This window comes from Cardiocondyla obscurior, linkage group LG28 (genome assembly GCF_019399895.1).
Source record: "Cardiocondyla obscurior isolate alpha-2009 linkage group LG28, Cobs3.1, whole genome shotgun sequence".
NCBI lineage: Eukaryota > Metazoa > Arthropoda > Insecta > Hymenoptera > Formicidae > Cardiocondyla > Cardiocondyla obscurior.
This window is the reverse complement of record NC_091891.1, coordinates 337,782-356,039: the sequence shown is the minus strand read 5'-3', so window position 1 is coordinate 356,039 and position 18,258 is coordinate 337,782. Positions and strand designations below refer to the sequence as shown.

The window sequence follows — 18,258 nt, the reverse complement described above, 5'->3', positions numbered from 1 at the left end:
GTAAACCACTGTGTTTCCCGTGGATGTCACTCGATACGTCTTTCCTCTGTTCAATAAGTGATCCGTCGGTCTAGGATCCGTTTGCGTAGTTTTACCTTCCTTCATGCGACTCGCGTTCTCACACCAACAAGATGGTTGATACTTTGAAGGTTTCATGACGATGATGAGAATCTCTTTCGCTATCGACGTTACGTATACGACGGAAAGGAAGCGAATACGCAACGTTCATCGATTCACCGCTTTACATACACACGTCGAAGATCGTTTTTACGTGATCTTACGTACGACGTTGATCAATGGATTGTATTGAACCAAACGATTGTGTATGATGAGACAGTAGGCCGTGGTATTCGACGCTACATTATCCTTGCACTCAAACTCCAATCTCACGTCCACGGTAGCGGTTTTAATCGATTCGTTTTGACGCGAGCAGTCGATGATGACGAACGGACCGTTGAGCAGAAACGACGTGACGGTGAGATTCGGTTCGAGATATTCGTAGCCGTAGTATTCTTTGCAGAAACGAGCGTACGTGTCGTAGAGAATCGCGTATCTACGTTTGTCAAAGACGAGGTTCATATCGTCGTACGGATAGCACTCTAAATTGAGATAGAGTTTCACGTTGGTCAGTTTGCAATCGTCGAAACGACTGTTGTCTTCGGACATAACGTTTTTTCGACCCGTCTGCAGAGCAAAGATGATGTATCGAGGTTTCTCGAATTGCGTGGCGGTCTTGATAGTCCATGAGTGTTTGGTCGTGAGTTGCAGTAGCGGAAACTCGTACAGATCCCATGAGCGAAAACCCATACTGACAAATCGACCGCTCTCCAAGGTGCGCAACATTGCCAATTTCTTTACTTTGTTCAAAAGTACATGAGGCATACGCCATTGTAGCTTCAGCAAGTCAACTTTAGGTTTGAGCGTGGAACTGCCTACTAGACAGTTGTTGTCGTTGCGCGCTCTTATAAGAATCAATTCGTGACGAGCGTTGATCACGACGCGCCTATAGTCTTCGCAAAATCCTAGCAACATGTTGAGCGGTACGCAGAAATTAAAGTAACCGTTCGCATTAATCGTGGGATTGAGCCATCCCGCGTTCCGCAGAATCATGCTCCTGTCGGATGAAACGGTCGCGTAATTTTTCAGCGTGCTGGTTACGCCAACGTTTCGGTTACGATCGATCTCCACACCGTCGAGCTCGTATCGTATCTCATCGAACATAAAAGCGATGCAGTTGTCCCCGAGGATCACGTCGGTTCCCGCAACCACCTTGCCCTCCGTTAATTTTCCCTCGATGTAGAGAAAACTCTCGTGCGGCAGCGTGTACAGATCTTGCTGCTGTATCGGTATTCATATCTCATCGCTGTATCCGAACGTCGTATTGGCAAATGGATTGTAGGCGTGAGTCTTGATCTTGACGATTCGATCGTCGAAGACCGGTTCGTCTCGGATATTCAGAATGTCGGTCATCGTTCAGATAAAATTATTTCGCACAGCGAATCCGAGCGATCTCAGAAATTCAACGTTTGTTTCGGTTAGTCTTCTTCTTCTTATCCTTCCAACGCTATTTACAACGATATGTTGTCGCGGTTCAGGCTGTTGAATCGTACCAGAACCGAAACTGATCGTCGTAACGCGTCTCGTTTCGTTCGGTATTAACATGCCACGTTATCGTTGTCGTTGTAGTCGCACGTGCAATCTGACGGTGATCTCCTCTCCGCGAAAGTCGAGCGGTCGTCCGTTTTGGTTAGTGATGCGTATCGTGAGATCCGTAACGTATCGCACGATGATCGGTAGGTAAATGACCTGCGTGGGCGTTTCCGTGATCTTATATCCCGGTGGTACTTTCGGTGAAAATTCATGAATCGTGTGCACGCGTTCGCCGTTGCAGTATGCGCCCGCGGTTACGTTACATTCGATGCGAATAATATTCAGATTGATTATATTAATCGGTAAGTCGGACTCGTGCCACTTTCGCGGTTGCAGTACGCGGTGCGGTGAGAATCCGAAAAGCGGTCCCAACGAGTTTGGTTTTGAAAAGTTTACCATGTACGCGGATTTGATCTCGCTTTTTATAGTGTTGAAGTTGGCGCGAATCGCTAGCGAGAAATCATCGTTCTTCTCGCTTTTCTCACTACGATGACTATCAACGGTGTCGCGTTGTCGCGGCATCGAGTGTTTCAAAAATTTGTCTATGGCCTGTATCTCGTACGATCCCTCGGGAATCGTAATTTCTTTACCGTCCGTGCCATAGTAAAATTTGTTGTTCGTGGAATCGACGTTCGGTATGGTGTTGTAAGTCGCAAAGTCCGTGAGACCGAGCTCGTAATCACCATCACTGAGATCCAACGCCGGTGAGTAGCTCGAATGGAGAACACTGCTTCTACCGGTGAACGTGAGCGTGATTGACATGTTAGAAGTGATACTGAGGTGAAGTGCGTCGCGACGTCAGTTTTTAAACGTAATCGCGTCAATTGTACTTAAAAAACGTAGACACAGCTGTCCGCAGATACTCTGATCGTACGTTTGATAAGATCGTCGATTGTACTCTATCGATGAGACGCCGACTCCGAGATATCGCACCAATTCCACAGGCGGTCGGAGATTACCAAAGCCGTCAAAGTACGCGACGCGATCTCCCCTTTTGGCGTACGCTACCCAGTGAGTCCCCGGACCCGTCACGTTGTCCAGGTTCACGATGCCGCTCTCGTTTGTACGCGCGCCACTCGTAGGTAGGACGTCGCGCATAAATACACCTCTGAAATAAGGAACGCGCATACGTCTGGCTAGATGATTCAATTGCACGTTCGTAGTAGCACCCGTGGGCATTTATAACGTTTTTTCGACGTTATTTTTTTCTTCCTCTCTTCGCACCAGTCGTACCTCTGCCGTACCTGTACGGCTTGAGAAAGAGACCCCGTCCACCGTTGGATGGGGCCAGATGTACGCCGGATCCACCGGCTGCTGCGCGCGCAGCTCTTCTCTCGTTTACGGCTCTCGCTATTCTCGCAGCTCCACCGACAAGCGATCCGACTGCTCCGAGAATCGGAATAATCGGCAGCATACCACCGCGCTTTGCTGTTGGAAGCATGCGTTTTTTGCGAATCGTACTTCTCCGCCTCTTCGTAATCGTTCTGTTTCTCACAGTTCTCAACCTTTTCTTCGTAGTCGTAGCAAGACATACCCAATTTGATTTTCGTTTTAGCTTTCATCGCAGCCCACACGGCTGCTGCGGCGGCTCTCTCGCGTAAGCCTGAATCTCTCGCTATAACGCGTTTTCCCGCTCTCTTGGCGAGTTCTCTGTCCGCTGCGTGTCTGTCCGTGAGATCGTTGCTTCGCGCGTACGCCAAGTCGTGCTCGCGACACGCTTCGTCCAACGGATTGATGCCTCGATCACCTCTCGCTATGCGTTCCTTCAATCGAGTTCTCGGGCCGCAAAATTGATAACCGGGGATGTGCAGTTCGAAGGGAAGAGCGTTTGTCGCGCGATTCAACAGACCCTTGCCGCAGCACTTTATTTCCGACGAATCGGTAGACGACGTTGACACTCGCCGCACTCTCGGATTAACAAAGCAGGTCCGTCGATGTACGTTTCTTGCCAGGGTTGATTATAATGCTCGAGGCACCTGCGGTAGGTTTGAACCTCTGGATTTTCCGTCAAGTGCGCGGGAAGTTTGTCCCACACGTGATGAACGTAATCACCGCAAACGTGCAGTAAATCGTCCTTTGGTATGATGCTCAACTGTTCCGCGGTTAAGTTCAACACGTCAAGAGGATGTTTCAGCGCAAGATACATATCGATTAATGAGCTATTCGCGGGTTCGCTCAACTATAAATTGGCGCGCGAGCGGTTGTCTCCGTACAGCGGGGACAAGATGCGATTCGTGCGACAACCGCAGACGATACGCGTCGCGAATTGTGACGATAGATTACGATTAATGGATAGTCTCATGGGAGAAAAAATACGCAGGCACGGCGAGATGCTGCCAAACACCGTGCGCGCGATCGTGTGCGGTCCATCGAACTGCGGCAAAACGAACGTTCTGATCAGTCTGTTGGAAAGTCCGCACGGTTTGCGTTTCGAGAACGTGTACGTGTACTCGAAGTCGCTGCAGCAGCCCAAGTATCAGTACTTGGAACGTTTGCTGACACCGATCGACGAGATAGGTTATTTCACGTTTTGCAACAACAGCGACGTCCTTCCACCGAGTGAGGCGCTTCCGCATTCGATTTTCATCTTCGACGATATCGCGTGCGACAAGCAAGACGCCGTGAGGGGGGAGTACTTCGCGATGGGTCGTCACTCGAACGTAGACTGCTTTTATCTGTGCCAGTCGTACGCAAGGATACCCAAGCATCTGATACGCGATAACGCGAATCTGCTGATTTTGTTGAAACAGGATGGAACAAATCTGAAACACGTGTACAACGATCACGTCAACACCTACATGTCGTACGACGAGTTCAGCGTGTTGTGTCGCGAATGCTGGCAACGCGATCACGGTTTCGCGGTGATCGACAAGAATAGTCCGCTCGACAACGGGCGATACAGGCGAGGATTCGACGTGTTCGCGGTACCGTCGAGTTGATTTAACAGGTTGTCGAAATCGCGCGACAACCAGTCGCCGAAGACGCTTTGTCGAGAACAGACCGCAGAAATACAATCGATTGATCGATATGACGGGGAAAGATGACAACCGCGACGTGCGCGAACGTGAAAAGATTACGCGGGAGATCGAGAAAACGAGCGAGGTGAATCGCAGAAAGCATCGAGCCATAAAGACCGACACGATCGACGCCGACATCGCGTCGGAGAAGCGCCTCAAGCCCATCGTCGAACCTTTAAAACGGATGGTTGAAACCTTCGAGGAATCCGGTATCGCGGTACCGAAGATGGAGTCAAAATCGGAGCGTTTGACGCCGAAACTGGAGCGACGATTGTGGTCGACACCAAAACCCGAACGGCGTTTAAACGTCACGTTTGACGATTCGTTGTCATCGGCAACGTTGGGTAATACGATTGTAGCTAATCCGTCATTAAGTGATACGACCGTCGATTCATACGTTACGACGGAAAACGTTGAACCTCCGTCGATGCCACAACCCCGGGCATCAACGCCGCGGTCCGGCATATCGACGCCACGACCTGGCGTATCGACACCGCGGCCCAGCATATCGCTAGCAACGATGTACCTTGAAGCGGCGAGCGGTGGCAGAAGAATAAATATCGACGATGTTTTCGGTATATACTTTGACACAAACAAAGTAATGCTCGGGAACAAACACGTTGAATTCGACCATAAGAACGACGATATAATCGTCGCTGGTAAGAGATATTCTGGAATGGAAGGTCTGTATGAGTTGACTTTCAAAAAGGTACCCGACGTAACCGCTTACACCGAGGCGGATAAACGTCACTACAAAAGCATTCTCGAAGTGACGAACGCGCATAAAAAAGATTTCAGCGACGACGGTCGCGTCATGGGTAACAGAGGCTTAAAGTATATGAAGGTGATCGCACCGCTGATGTCGGGCGATTCGGCCAGGAAATCGAGAAGAAAAAGTTCCGGTAAAGGATTATCTCACTTCATGACGTTGAACGATCACACGATCGACTACGTGCACTGGGACGATCCTAGCGAGCTCGTGGATCGTCTTAGATTGCTGGATGCTTCGCGTCGAGCCGGTCACAACGCTCACGACAACGAAATTCTGTCAATTATCGAGGAACTGCGTGAGGCTGGTTTGATTATAAATTAATCGACTGGAGAAATCAAGCGACAGAATCGGCGTGCCGCGGGACGTGATTGACCATGTCTAGATCACGCAAGTCTAACAACACGGATCCTGAGAGGAGGCGACTTGTCGACGAGTTACACGCCCCGGCGAGAAGAAACTTTCCGCGAAGACGCGTCGTGGTCAAGGAATACGACGATTTGTGGCAGGCTGATATCGTCAAGATGCAATCGTACGCGTGTTTCAACCGAGGTTACCGTTACATTCTCACCGTCATCGACGTACTCAGCAAGTATGCGTGAGCAATACCGCTGAAGAATAAAGGCGGCAGCGAAACGGCTGACGCTTTAGCGAAGTTGATGCAAAAGAGCGGGCGATGTTTAAAAAATCTACAAACCGATATGGGAAAGGAGTTTTACAACGCCGACGTACAACGGCTCTTCGCGAAACGTGGTGTCAATCATTACTCAACGTTCTCGGTGTTAAAGGCGTCAGTAGTCGAGCAATTCAATCGCACACTTAAAAACATTATGTGGAAGATGTTTACGCTCAACGGCAATTACGAGTGGTTCGACGCGCTACCGCATTTCGTAGATGAGTATAATAGGCGCAAGACCCGAACGATCGGCATGCGGCCCATCGACGTGACACCTGAGATTGCCAAGAAACTTCTTGACATCGTGTACAGCGCGATAAAGATAGCCGCTCCGGCCAAATTCAGGGTCGGTGATAAAGTACGCGTGAGCAAGTTTAAAATGATTTTCGAAAAGGGATACACTCCGAATTGGACCACCGAGGTTTTCACGATCGTCAAGGTGCAGCAAACCAATCCAGCGGCCTATCTGCTCAAGGATTATCGCGGTGAGGCGATAGCCGGAGCGTTCTACGAGTATGAGTTGCACCGCGCGACACATCCGGACGTATATCTGGTGGAGAAGTTTTGCGTAAGAAGGGTGACAAGGTCTACGTGAAATGGCTGGGATTTGATGGATCACACAATTCATGGATCGACAAAAACAGCATCGTTTAATAAAGTTTTTTTTATTTCTTTTACACATGTATATGCGATTCGATGTATTTAAAATAATAAAATATAAAACTGCATACTGCATACTACATACTGCATACTGCGTACTGCATACTACATACTGCATACTGCTTACTGCGTACATGTGTACTGCATACTGCGTACATGTGTACTGTATACTGCGTACATGTGTACTGTATACCTTAACACAATCTATAATACATTTGATACATCTGTAATACATATATAATTATAAAGATGTGCGATAATGACCCCATGGTAAGGTGTTGGTCGAGTCTGGCACGAGATATCGCTTGTCGTTGTACGGACACAAAGCGATCTTTGTCTCGGATACGGTGTACACTTGATGCAATTTCGATCTTGCGCACGATTGGTCGCGAGTCATAGCGATCTCATTCTCGAGACACTTCACACAATCGTCGAACGTTATAGTTCGCGCCACGACTCCACTCTTTACATCTTTTGCTTTTTTAGTGTCACTTTTACCGTCCACCTTGATCGCGTACATTTTCGCTCTGAGTCCTATAAACTCTGTAACAATCGCACGGTTGCACTCATCCTTCATTAAACCCGGTATTATTTTGTTCGCGAGAGGCATACCGTACGCGTTATCAGGTGGATAGTCGCTCGTGTCGAACCGCGCGATATCACGCTTCATCATCTCGTATACATCGTCACACTGGACGCTGTACACGAGACTGTCCATGTCGGTATACATGACGCTACATTTGTCTCCAAAAGTTGGTAACATGTACTCGTGATGAAACTTGTACAAGCACACCTTAGATATGTCGAGTATGGACATACCAACGTATATCGGCTTAGCAAATTTCACCTCGAGTTTACGCAATTCCACAGCCACCAAATTTTCCGCGAATACACTTCTGCTGTGAAAATTAGGTTTGGCGATCATCGCTTTCACACCGTACCGACCGTCCCACTGCGAAAGCAATCGAACGTTAACGCGATTTCGTACGTTCTCCATCGTTTTACCGAACACCGCGTTGTTCATCAGTTTAAACAAATTTTTTTCAAAATCGTTGGTCGCACGAGTTCGATGTCGCGTGTTGAGCTCGATGTAATCGCGCAACCATGCCGATTGAGTGAATCGCAGCACGCGGTAAACCTTGGTGACGCGAAGACCGTGACGCGTGCACAGCTGCAGATTGCGATAGTGGATGACGTATCGCTTCTTATCACACAGCGTAGCCAAAAGTTTTACATCGTGTTTCGCCCCCGGTGGTTTCTCTCGCGTGGGACAGAACGGCAGATCGGAGTGCGCGTCGTGCACGCTCGCGGGATACTCGAGATCCACCTCAAGGATATAACCCGTGGGCGAGTCCACGGCGATCGCGTCTACCTCGAGGTTCGCGAGTTCTTCGTCGTTGACCCATTCAAAATCCGCGTACGGTAACGGCTGACACATAGCCCAACCGTACAAGTTGTTTACATCGTAATACATGATGTACGACAAAGGTTTCGACGAGTTGTACCCCGACCGCATGTATCTGTTATTAGCTCGCGCGTATCTGTTGGAGCATTGACTGAGACCGCCCAGTATACCGCGTTCGACGAACATCACCATATCGATGTCAGTCAACAGTTCGAAATTAATACGCGTATGCTTGAGCATCGCGTCCCACGTGAAACCGGGCAAGGTGTAGTAGTGCGCGGGATCGAGTCCGTAACTCTTGACGCATCTATCGCGAAAATTTTCAAATACGTCGGCCAATAACAGTACATCGGTCTTGAGGTACAGATCGCTGTACTCGCCTAGAGTTTAAATAGAGAATTGCTGCCATACGGTCTCGGCATGCGCGTAATCTGTCTCACTCACCGTGCCACCAGTCAGCGAGCTGAAGAACGATTCGCGCGACGGTAAGCTCGACTCATCCAATCTTTCGACGCTGTCGACGTACTCGTACGGAAATATACCTTTTCGTGTCAAAAGATCGAAATTTTCCTCTGAAAGTTTTGCGAATTTACCGCGCAAGATTCGCATTTTATTCTTTATGATGTTGTAACCCGACAGCGCACGCTGGTCATTGACCACCACGCGCGACACATTTTTATACACAACTCAGCAGATTGCCAAACTGTTGGAATCTGCTGAGCTCAAGAATCCGTCTTGTCAGTCTTTCGACATCACGCGCTATCAGCAGAAGGCAGTAGGGCACGCGGCCACTTCCTTCTGCTATTTCGCTGACAAGACCAAAAAATAATAATATATAATGCACGAGCTCCGAAGCTCGTGCAAGTCAGTTCGGGAGTTCGAGGTAGCGACTCGTAACTCTATCACCGAAATATCAAGGAGAAATATACTTTATACGACTAAGAATATATTTATTTTTACAAAACTCCGTTACACCTCCTACACTAGAAAGTGTAATATTCGGAGGACGGACCCGTGCACCGCTGCAACAATGAGTAAAGACGATAATTTGTCGAGGCTAGCGTTCAAAAATTTGTACGAATCTATGAAACGCAATTTTATCGCAGTTCGCAAGTCCTGTCCCTTAGCTGTATCGTTTACGTGTTTTGTAAAAGAGATGTATTTCTCCTTCGTTATCGGCAACAAATCGACTTTACCCTCATACGCCGTGGTGATTTCCTTTATAACAAAGTGTGCGTCGTAGCCTGACAAATTATGAAACACGACGGGGATGTAACGCGTGTCGCGGTATTTCAAGTTACATTTTGAGTGCGTGGGACCTCTATACCGACCGGTCATATGGCAATGATCGCGCACACGCTTCTCGTCCACCGCAAACGGACTTTCACACACGTGGCATACTGTCGCGTTCTCATGCTCCTCGCGCTGCGCATTCGACAAAGTCTCTATCGGGACGGTTTTCAATATTATAGTTTTTACGCGATGAGCCAGTTTCACTAACTGCTCAACGAACCACTCGATGCAATCGAGTCCGCGATAATATTCATATCTTGACAGCGACTCGTCGAACGAGCATCGCACGTAAAATCCCACGCTGAATACTTCATGACGTTGGTAGTTAAACGTCGTTTGCTCCGGCGACGACGGTGGATCGATCTTTCGCAGCACGCACTCCAGATCGGCGTATACGATGAACGGTACGCGCTCCTTGTTGTCGTGGTTGGAAGAGCTGAGCCATTTGTCGTCCTCATTAAGTAGTCGTATAGCGCAGTTGTTTAAAGTTCCACAATCCACGATATGAATTTAAATTTCTCGCTCGAACTGAAGTAATGAAGACACCTAAAATAAAATAATTTTTAAAAAATATATTTAAAAAGAAAAAAAATCAATGAAATATTCAAAACTATACTTACCGATCACAAATGTATTTACGATGCTCGCGTCCGCTTAGTTGTGAGCTGACGAGGCGTGACAGATTACTGATACACGCAAAGTGTCCTACTTCCTGTTCATCGCTGTCGTTGTCGCGTTGTACGTACAATAAATTTACGTGTTTCTCTTTCTTCTCGTTAGTGAGGTGTACAGGTAGAACGTTAATTTTTTTTCCGCATCTCTCAGTGGCGTACACATTGATGGAGATATCGTTTAATCGTTCGAGTCTCGCAACGTCTTTAAGAGTCGCGGGAAACTGTACACCTTCGACGTTCAACACCGTTGTGTAATGCGGGTACGACGATTCCCGATTCACGTTCTGCTTCGCGGGATACAGAGCCGCCACTACCGACCACGCGAGACACTTGTCGTCCATCGACTTTACACATATCACTGCTTTTTTAGCGGCTAACTTCCGTGGCAATGTAACGTAGCATCCCGCGCGCATCGGATTGTACTTATTTATGTTGATTATCAAATTCAAAATTCGCGACAACACTCATCCGCTGTCACGCTCCTGAAACTCCTCGAGAGAAGCCAGCGTGGATTCGACAACGTGTAGCCGGTACCACTCGCGCACATCCGTTTCTCGAAAAATCTCACAGTTTTTCGTGGTTATACTTTTGTTGGCGCGTTTGTCCCCGGCCGTAAACTCACCGTTGAACGCAGTATTCACTTTTACACAATTGTTTTTAAGCACGATGTCTCGTATGCGCTCGTATACCACGTTACCGGCGTCCTCCAGGAATTGCAGCGGCTCGATATAGTTTGTGTTTATCACCACACCCGTTGCGATACGACTTTTGAACGCGGTCTCGATCTCACGCCAATCGAGTTCATTAGTCTTTTTGTCACCATCACCGTCGGCAGCACTAGTGCTCGCGTACTCATCACCCTGGTGCACGTAACGTCCGTATAAATGTTTCTTGGCACCCAGGAGTCGCGCGATACTCGCCACCGTGGATTGCGCGCACCCGACGGATACGCGCGCTCGCTTAGCGCGGCTACGTTCCTCGAGCTGATTTATTAGCTCGTCGCATCTTTCAGCCCAAGTGAAAAATTCTACCAAGGTAGTCACGGTGTTTGCCTGCAACAGGAGTTGACGCTCTTCCTCGAGGAGACTTCGATCCATTTTTTATGTTTATCACACGTCTCGCGCACTCAAAAGTTGAAAGACAACAACAGTAGCAATAAGTACGACAAAGACAACGACATTAGCGATAAATACGGCATTAGCAATAAATACAACAAAACAACGACATAAGCAAGACAACATTAACGATAAATACAACAAAATAAAAAAACCTACATTAGCAATTAACGCGAATGTAGAATCGAAGTACATTGCTCGCTCACGCAGTTGTGCACACCGGGCACATATCACACGAGATTATAACAAACGTTGCGGCTTTGCAATTCGAGCACCACGTACCGTAGAGACTGTCATAGGATCCTACAACGTGTTTGCGAATCTTGAAGATGGGGTCATATAAATCGTATTGCATCGACATCAAACAAGAAGCGCACACGTTGTATTCTCGCTCGTCACCGTAATAAAAATATATAGCACAAAATTTCGTACGCGGAGTAATCGCGCTTAAATTCCGCAAATTGACCGTTTTCCGCGTAGTATTTTCAAGCGTTTCGTCGTCGTCGGTGTTGCAGGCACTATCCTCTGACAAGGGATGAATCTCATCGATTTCTTCATCAACTTCGATTTCTTCGTTGTTCATTTCGTACAGTCGTCGATCGCTCAATCACTAATGAGATTCACGCATTGTGACAAAAGAGGTATAACGAGTGCGTTATATTCTACCCCCTACTACCAATTAATCATGTAATTTTATTTCTTACTCTCTCTCAAATTATATTGAGCCATTTACTAATATTCACGGTATTTAAAACCGTTAGTAAAAAACCGTTAGCTTATCTCTTTCAGATAAAAAATTCGGTTACCCTCGTCTAAAATTGTTTTACAAATTTTTACTTCTCGGAATTAAAAACGTTGACTTATTTTTTTCCGACAAAAGAAATGTACACCCATCGAATAGCAACTACCCTCTGTTTTGCAGAGTCTTTGCGTTTAGCCGCACAGCCTTTGTTCTCTGCGTAGTCTATTTTATAAATGAGGGTTGAAGCGAGTGCACATATGTTTACGAGGGCAAAGTCAGTGAGAACGAGAATGATAATTTTTATCTCTATAAACATGAAAACAATTTGGATCAAGATGAATCCTTCAACCGTCGAGCAGTCAGTTTCTTGCAACCACTCATCAGTAATTGATCGTCATCGTTTGTCACCAAAAATTGTAAGTATATATTCTTATATATTCTTATATATTCTTAAATATTTTTTAATATTTTTTAAAAACCATTTAATACATAAAAAAATTTTATTTTATACTTTTTTAATTTTTTAATTTCTTTTTTCAGATGATTTCCAACATCGACGTAAGACAACTGTCAACTTGGCCGATTGAGGTACGCGTGGTACGCGTACAATCACCAACAATGTTTTGGGTGAAATTAATCAACGACGAAGCAGCTCATGAGGAGATGATGGAACGAATGGCCTTACGCATGAGATTTGCAGCACCTCAACTGATACTGTCACCAAATAAAATAATAATAGGAACTCTCGTTGCCATCCGCGAAGGTACAAAATGGCAAAGAGGGATCGTCGAGTACGTCGGTGCTACTTCGATTACTGTAAATCTTCGCGACTGGGCTTGCACAACTGAAAGAATGCCGCATGAATGTTTACGACTAGAGCCAATTCCACGAAATGAGGTGGCAGGCAATACGATGTGTTTTAAATGGAATCTTGCCTCTGCGAGCTCAGGTATGGACGGAGTAGGAGGTTGTGCACGCAAAAATCATCATGGTAAAAACGCAGGGATGGATCATTATCAATGATGTTCTCAGTGTCAATGCTGCACTTGTTTCATACCTCAGAGGCGGACAAACTTAAAACGTGCCTATGATAGATGTATCTACATTTTTATACAAATAAGTATTGCAAAAAAATTTAAATGGGATAAAACGCCGACTGAATCAGTTGCACCGCGAACACAGTGAAAAAACAATATCGTTATGTGCTGTGTGTAAAAAAAGGGTGTTAAAAAATGACCTTAGGTTCGTTCATATGTATATCCGCTTCTAATCATGAGTGCATTTACGAACACACTTATGGAAGCGGGGATAGGAACGCAGCACGTAATTTTTTTTCACTGTTCACTCGTCAGTCGGAGAGTGTAGACTCTACGGATGAAATCGCTAATATTGTTTTTAAATGCTAATGTTGTTTTATTATTGTTCCTGTTGTTTTTATTATATGCTCTTTGTTGTTTTTTGAATTTTTGCTCTTTGTTGTTTTTGCTTTTTTGTTGTTCTTTAGTGCTCTTGTTGTTTTTTTCATCTTTAAAAATATTTTAAACATTGTTTACCATCATCATCACCAATGAGTTGCCGGGATTATTTAATCAGCGTATGTTCAAGAGCGGATTGCAAAATGTATCATGAAATCCGGCGGTATACAAAAACATCGTGTTTAACTGATCGTTCGTGCAAATTCGTCCACCTCACACAAGATGAGGTGGACGATGTTAACAACTTTGTGCGGCCGATGACATTAAGGATGTATCGTGAAGTAAAACGCATAGCATTTTTATTACGCGAAACATATCCAAAGGAAACACAACCACATACATGCACAAAACTGTTGGTGGGAGAATGCATGTGGGAGTGCATCTCGTGTAAAAATGAGTACTTTCAAAGTAAGTTTTTCTATTTAAAAATAATTTTTTCTTTTTAAAAAACTATTATTTTTATAATTTTATAATTTTTTCATTTACAGAGGATCAAATACCGAGATGTAATTTTTGTATGGTGCCACATGTTACCGGAATACAGGGTCTAATGTGTGGGCATACATATTGCACACCGTGTATAAATAAACTACCATTCAATTTGTTTGGTCCTGTACCCGCATATCGCTGCACGGTGTGCAAAAAATTTAAGCTGAGAATAAATTTATGTAAGTACATACTTTTTTATTTTATATTTTTAAATATCTTTTAATAAAACATTTTTTTTTGTTTCAGATCACGATTAAAAAAAACGTCAATTAGTTGTAAGTTTTAGTTGTAAGTTTTAGTTGTAAGTTTTAGTTGTAAGTTTTAATTGTACGTTTTTTTAGTTTTAACTAACTTTTTTAGTTTTTAATTATATATGTAACGTTTTTTTTTGTAATTTTTTTATATGTAAAAATTTTTTTAGTTTTCAATTTGGTAATTATGCACTTTAGGGGAGCAAGTCCCGATTACCTTGACCTTGACATATGTTGTCAAGGACACCCTCTTGAGTGACCTTGAAGAAGTTTTAGCCGTCGCTCGTTTTTTATTAAAAAGTTATAAACAATCAAAGTTTGGAAAATATTAGTGTTATTTGCAGTACAGTGACGGGTATAAGTAACGGGCATACATTAATAAATGTCTTTTAAAGAAGCAAATTGTTGAGATATTAGAGTTAGTTTTTATTATTTCGTTATTTAAAGAAGCAAATTGTTATTAGCTAATACAGTAGAAAAATATATCAGTTATTTTTAGTTTATTGCAGGCTCAATAGATAAAGTACTTTCAGACAGGGGATATAATGTTGCCATTATTTCAAAGAATTTGCATATTGATTGGCGATACACATATTTACGTTTAAATATAAATTTTGCTAAATAATGTACATAATGATATTCGCGAGTTCCATATTTTGGTACTCCATGCCGAATATCACGCCATAAATGTTCAATGTTTTGAGTGTGAGCGCTTGTATCAGGATCCACAAAATTTTCACTTTGATTTACAACAAAATGTTCATAGTTATAATCCTTTAAGTTGCTGTATGATCTCCAGCAGTCACTATAAATAATACTACCCGGTGCAATAAAACTTAAAATGCAAAGAAATCAAACTGCCGCAGATATACAAAAAAAAAAAAATTCTTTGCATTTTAAGTTTTACGTGGTTTAATAACTGTCCAAGCGTATCAAGATTTACACATCAATTACAATGGGGTGGGTTAGGTTAGTTTTAACAATCGTGAGGCCCCCCGCAGGGGGGCCGAACCTCCTGTCTGCCATTTTTTATTATGGAGAAAATTATAAATTTAAAAAAGTTTCGGTCAAGTGTCTGTGAATATAATAAATATTTTTATTAAACTTAAAATTGGAAAACGAAAGTTTAATAAAAGTATTTATTATATTCACAGACGCTTGACCGGAACTTTATTAAATTTATAATTTTCTCTATAATAAAAAATGGCAGACAGGAGGTTCGGCCCCCCTGCGGGGGGCCTCACGAGTAGGAATATAAACACCGGTTCTGGATCACCTCGTGTTAGTTTATACGTGTGACCTATGGCGAGGGGTAATGACGTCACGCGGGGAGAGGGGGTGTTAACGGTTCTGGGTCCGTGAGACCTAGGGCAAGGGGCAATGACGTCATACGGGGAGGGGGTGGGTATTTATAAATCGCCCCTGTGTCGGCGATTCTAGGAACGAATTGTTTAGAAAATAATAATAACATCGAAACACTGAAATGCACAACATCGAAACACTGAAATGCGATATTATTTTTAAAAAATGATAAGCGCGGCGGCGGCAAGCGGTGGATCGCAAGGTATCGCGCACAGCGTCCCCTCGATAACGATGCGACTCGATCGGAGGAAATTTCGTTACTGAACACGCGCGAGCGTGTTCATCAATCTTTTAATTTAATCCCCCTCTTTTCCAAATTGTATTTAATTTAATCCCCCCTCTTTTCCAAATTGTATTACTTTTTTAAATGCTTCGAGACAAAATCTCCTCTCACTCGCACCCGTTGAACGCACAAGTGTCGCGCGCCCAGCGTTTTCTCTCGCTCGCACTCGTTGAACGCAAAGTATGGCGCGCTCATCGTTCCCTCTCGCTCGCACCGTTGAACGCACAAGTGTCGCGCGCCCAGCGTTTTCTCTCGCTCGCACTCGTTGAACGCAAAGTATGGCGCGCTCATCGTTCCTCTCGCTCGCACCCGTTGAACGCACAAGTGTCGCGCGCCCAGCGTTCCCTTTCGCTCGCACCCGTTGAAAGCAAAGTATCATGCGCCCCATCGTTCCCTCTCGCTCGCACTCGTTAAGCGTGCAAGTATCATCCTCCAACTAAAGATTTTTAAATAGATTTTTAAATAGATTTTTTAAATAGATTTTTTAAATAATATTCATGTTGATCCGTTGCAACGGATCACGCTGTGATCTAGAAAGCATGCAACCTCACTCATTCTATTGCTCCTCCGTTATCTTTAAATTCCTTAAGTGTAACTCTCTCATTCTTTCACCCTCAAATAAGTATTTGTTCGCTCGCTCTTATTCACGCGTTTGTCACCATTGACTACGACTCGCGTGATCCTTTTGCGGAGTATCTCGCTTTGAAATATAATATTAAACAAAACTGTAAACTATGAAGATACATAACTGTGTAGGCTCAGGGCTCAAGTGTTTATTCCTCTTCTTATTTTAACGATAAGAAAATTTTTGAAGATGTTGCGACGTTGCGACGTTGCAAGGAAGTTTTGTGCCGAGAGGCCAGTACGATTTAAACGTTCGGACAGTTTAGTTTCAATTGACAGTGAAAAAAAGAATATTTTTGAAAAATGGGGAAAGAAAGAATTTCGGAAGGACTGGATGAAGATATTAGTGAGGACGACTTCAGACCTTTACGCTTCTTTAACTTTTTGAATGATGACAACGATGACAATAACGCTAATGATGACAATAACGCTAATGATGACAATAACGCTAATGAAGTTTTGGAGGGGCTCGTGCAAAATCATATGGGTGAGGTGGAAGAGGAAAATAGAGAAAATCCTGAGGAAGAAAATGAAGAAGAATCAGCGTCTGAAGGAGATTTTATGACGGAGATGCAACAAATGTTCGATCAGATGTTTAGTGAAATCGGTGATGATGTTGCAATAACTGAAGTCACCACCGAAATCACCAATCAGACAATGCACTGCCGCATCTTTTTTTATTATACTAACGATTATCTATTTTACTGTATACCATGCTTTATGGATGAACAGTTATTAGCGCATGAAGACTTTAAAATGGTGAGATGTCACCGCACCGAAACATATGAAGTTCTTCTGATTGAACAAGTCTTCAACTGCGATAAGTGTAATAATTCATTGGCAATTATTATAAACTCAGATATGTGTCAGTCATGCAATCCATAAATGTCACCAGTACCTTTGTCGTCACCACTGCCTTTGTCGTCACCACTGCCTTTGTCGTAATCGTCACTGTCATCATCGTCGTCGTTTTGTCATCATAGCTCATGTTGTTTTTTTATGCTCATGTTGTTTTTTATGCTCATGTTGTTTTTTTATGCTCATGTTGTTTTTATGCTCATGTCGTTTTTATGCTCATGTCGTTTTTATCAATTACTGCTCATGCGGAAAATAATTTCTTGGACAAAGATAAAGGAGCTCCACGAATTATGGAATCTATAATTGGTAAGTATTAAAAAACAAAATAAAAAAAAAAAATTTGTTATTTATGTATAATATTATTAAAAAAAATTTTTTCTATTACAGAAGAATTATTTTTGGTGTGAAGCCGTCACTTTCATCAAATTACAAAAAAGCGTGAAGCCAACGTCACCGGCGCCTTCATCATAATCATCACCATAATCATCATCACTATAATCATCATTGTTATCATTGTTATCATTGTTATCATTGTTATCATTGTTATCATTGTTATATTAATCATTTATGTAAAATCGGTATAAAATAATGTTTAAAATAATGTTTAAAATAATGTATATTTTAAAATAATGTATATTTTAAAAAATATAATCAAAAAATGTAAAAATGTAAAAAAAAAAAATTTCGTTTTTTTTGAACACCTTGTATTTCTTACTATTCGGTTTCGCGTTCAAGTATCTATTATGCTCTCTCACACTCTATCTCACACTCATTAGTTTCTTATGGTCAAGTGTCGTTTGCGTTCACGCTCGCACCCTTTCACGCTCTCACTCACTCACTCACATATCCCTGTTAGCAATCGCTTCAAGATGTGCAACATGCATGCTTTAAAAAATGTGCAATCTGCATGCTTTC

The 18,258-nt window shown here is 43.7% G+C and overlaps 1 protein-coding gene across 1 annotated transcript; it reads right to left on the bottom strand.

Annotated features, from left to right (window-relative positions):
* Positions 1-267: 267 nt before the first annotated feature.
* Positions 268-3,796, bottom strand: LOC139112353 (uncharacterized). Its single transcript, XM_070673327.1, has 2 exons — positions 3,644-3,796; positions 268-1,338 (listed from the first exon to the last, which is right to left on the bottom strand). The coding sequence occupies exons 1-2, from the start codon at positions 3,794-3,796 to the stop codon at positions 268-270; spliced, it is 1,224 nt and encodes a 407-aa protein (XP_070529428.1).
* Positions 3,797-18,258: the final 14,462 nt, after the last annotated feature.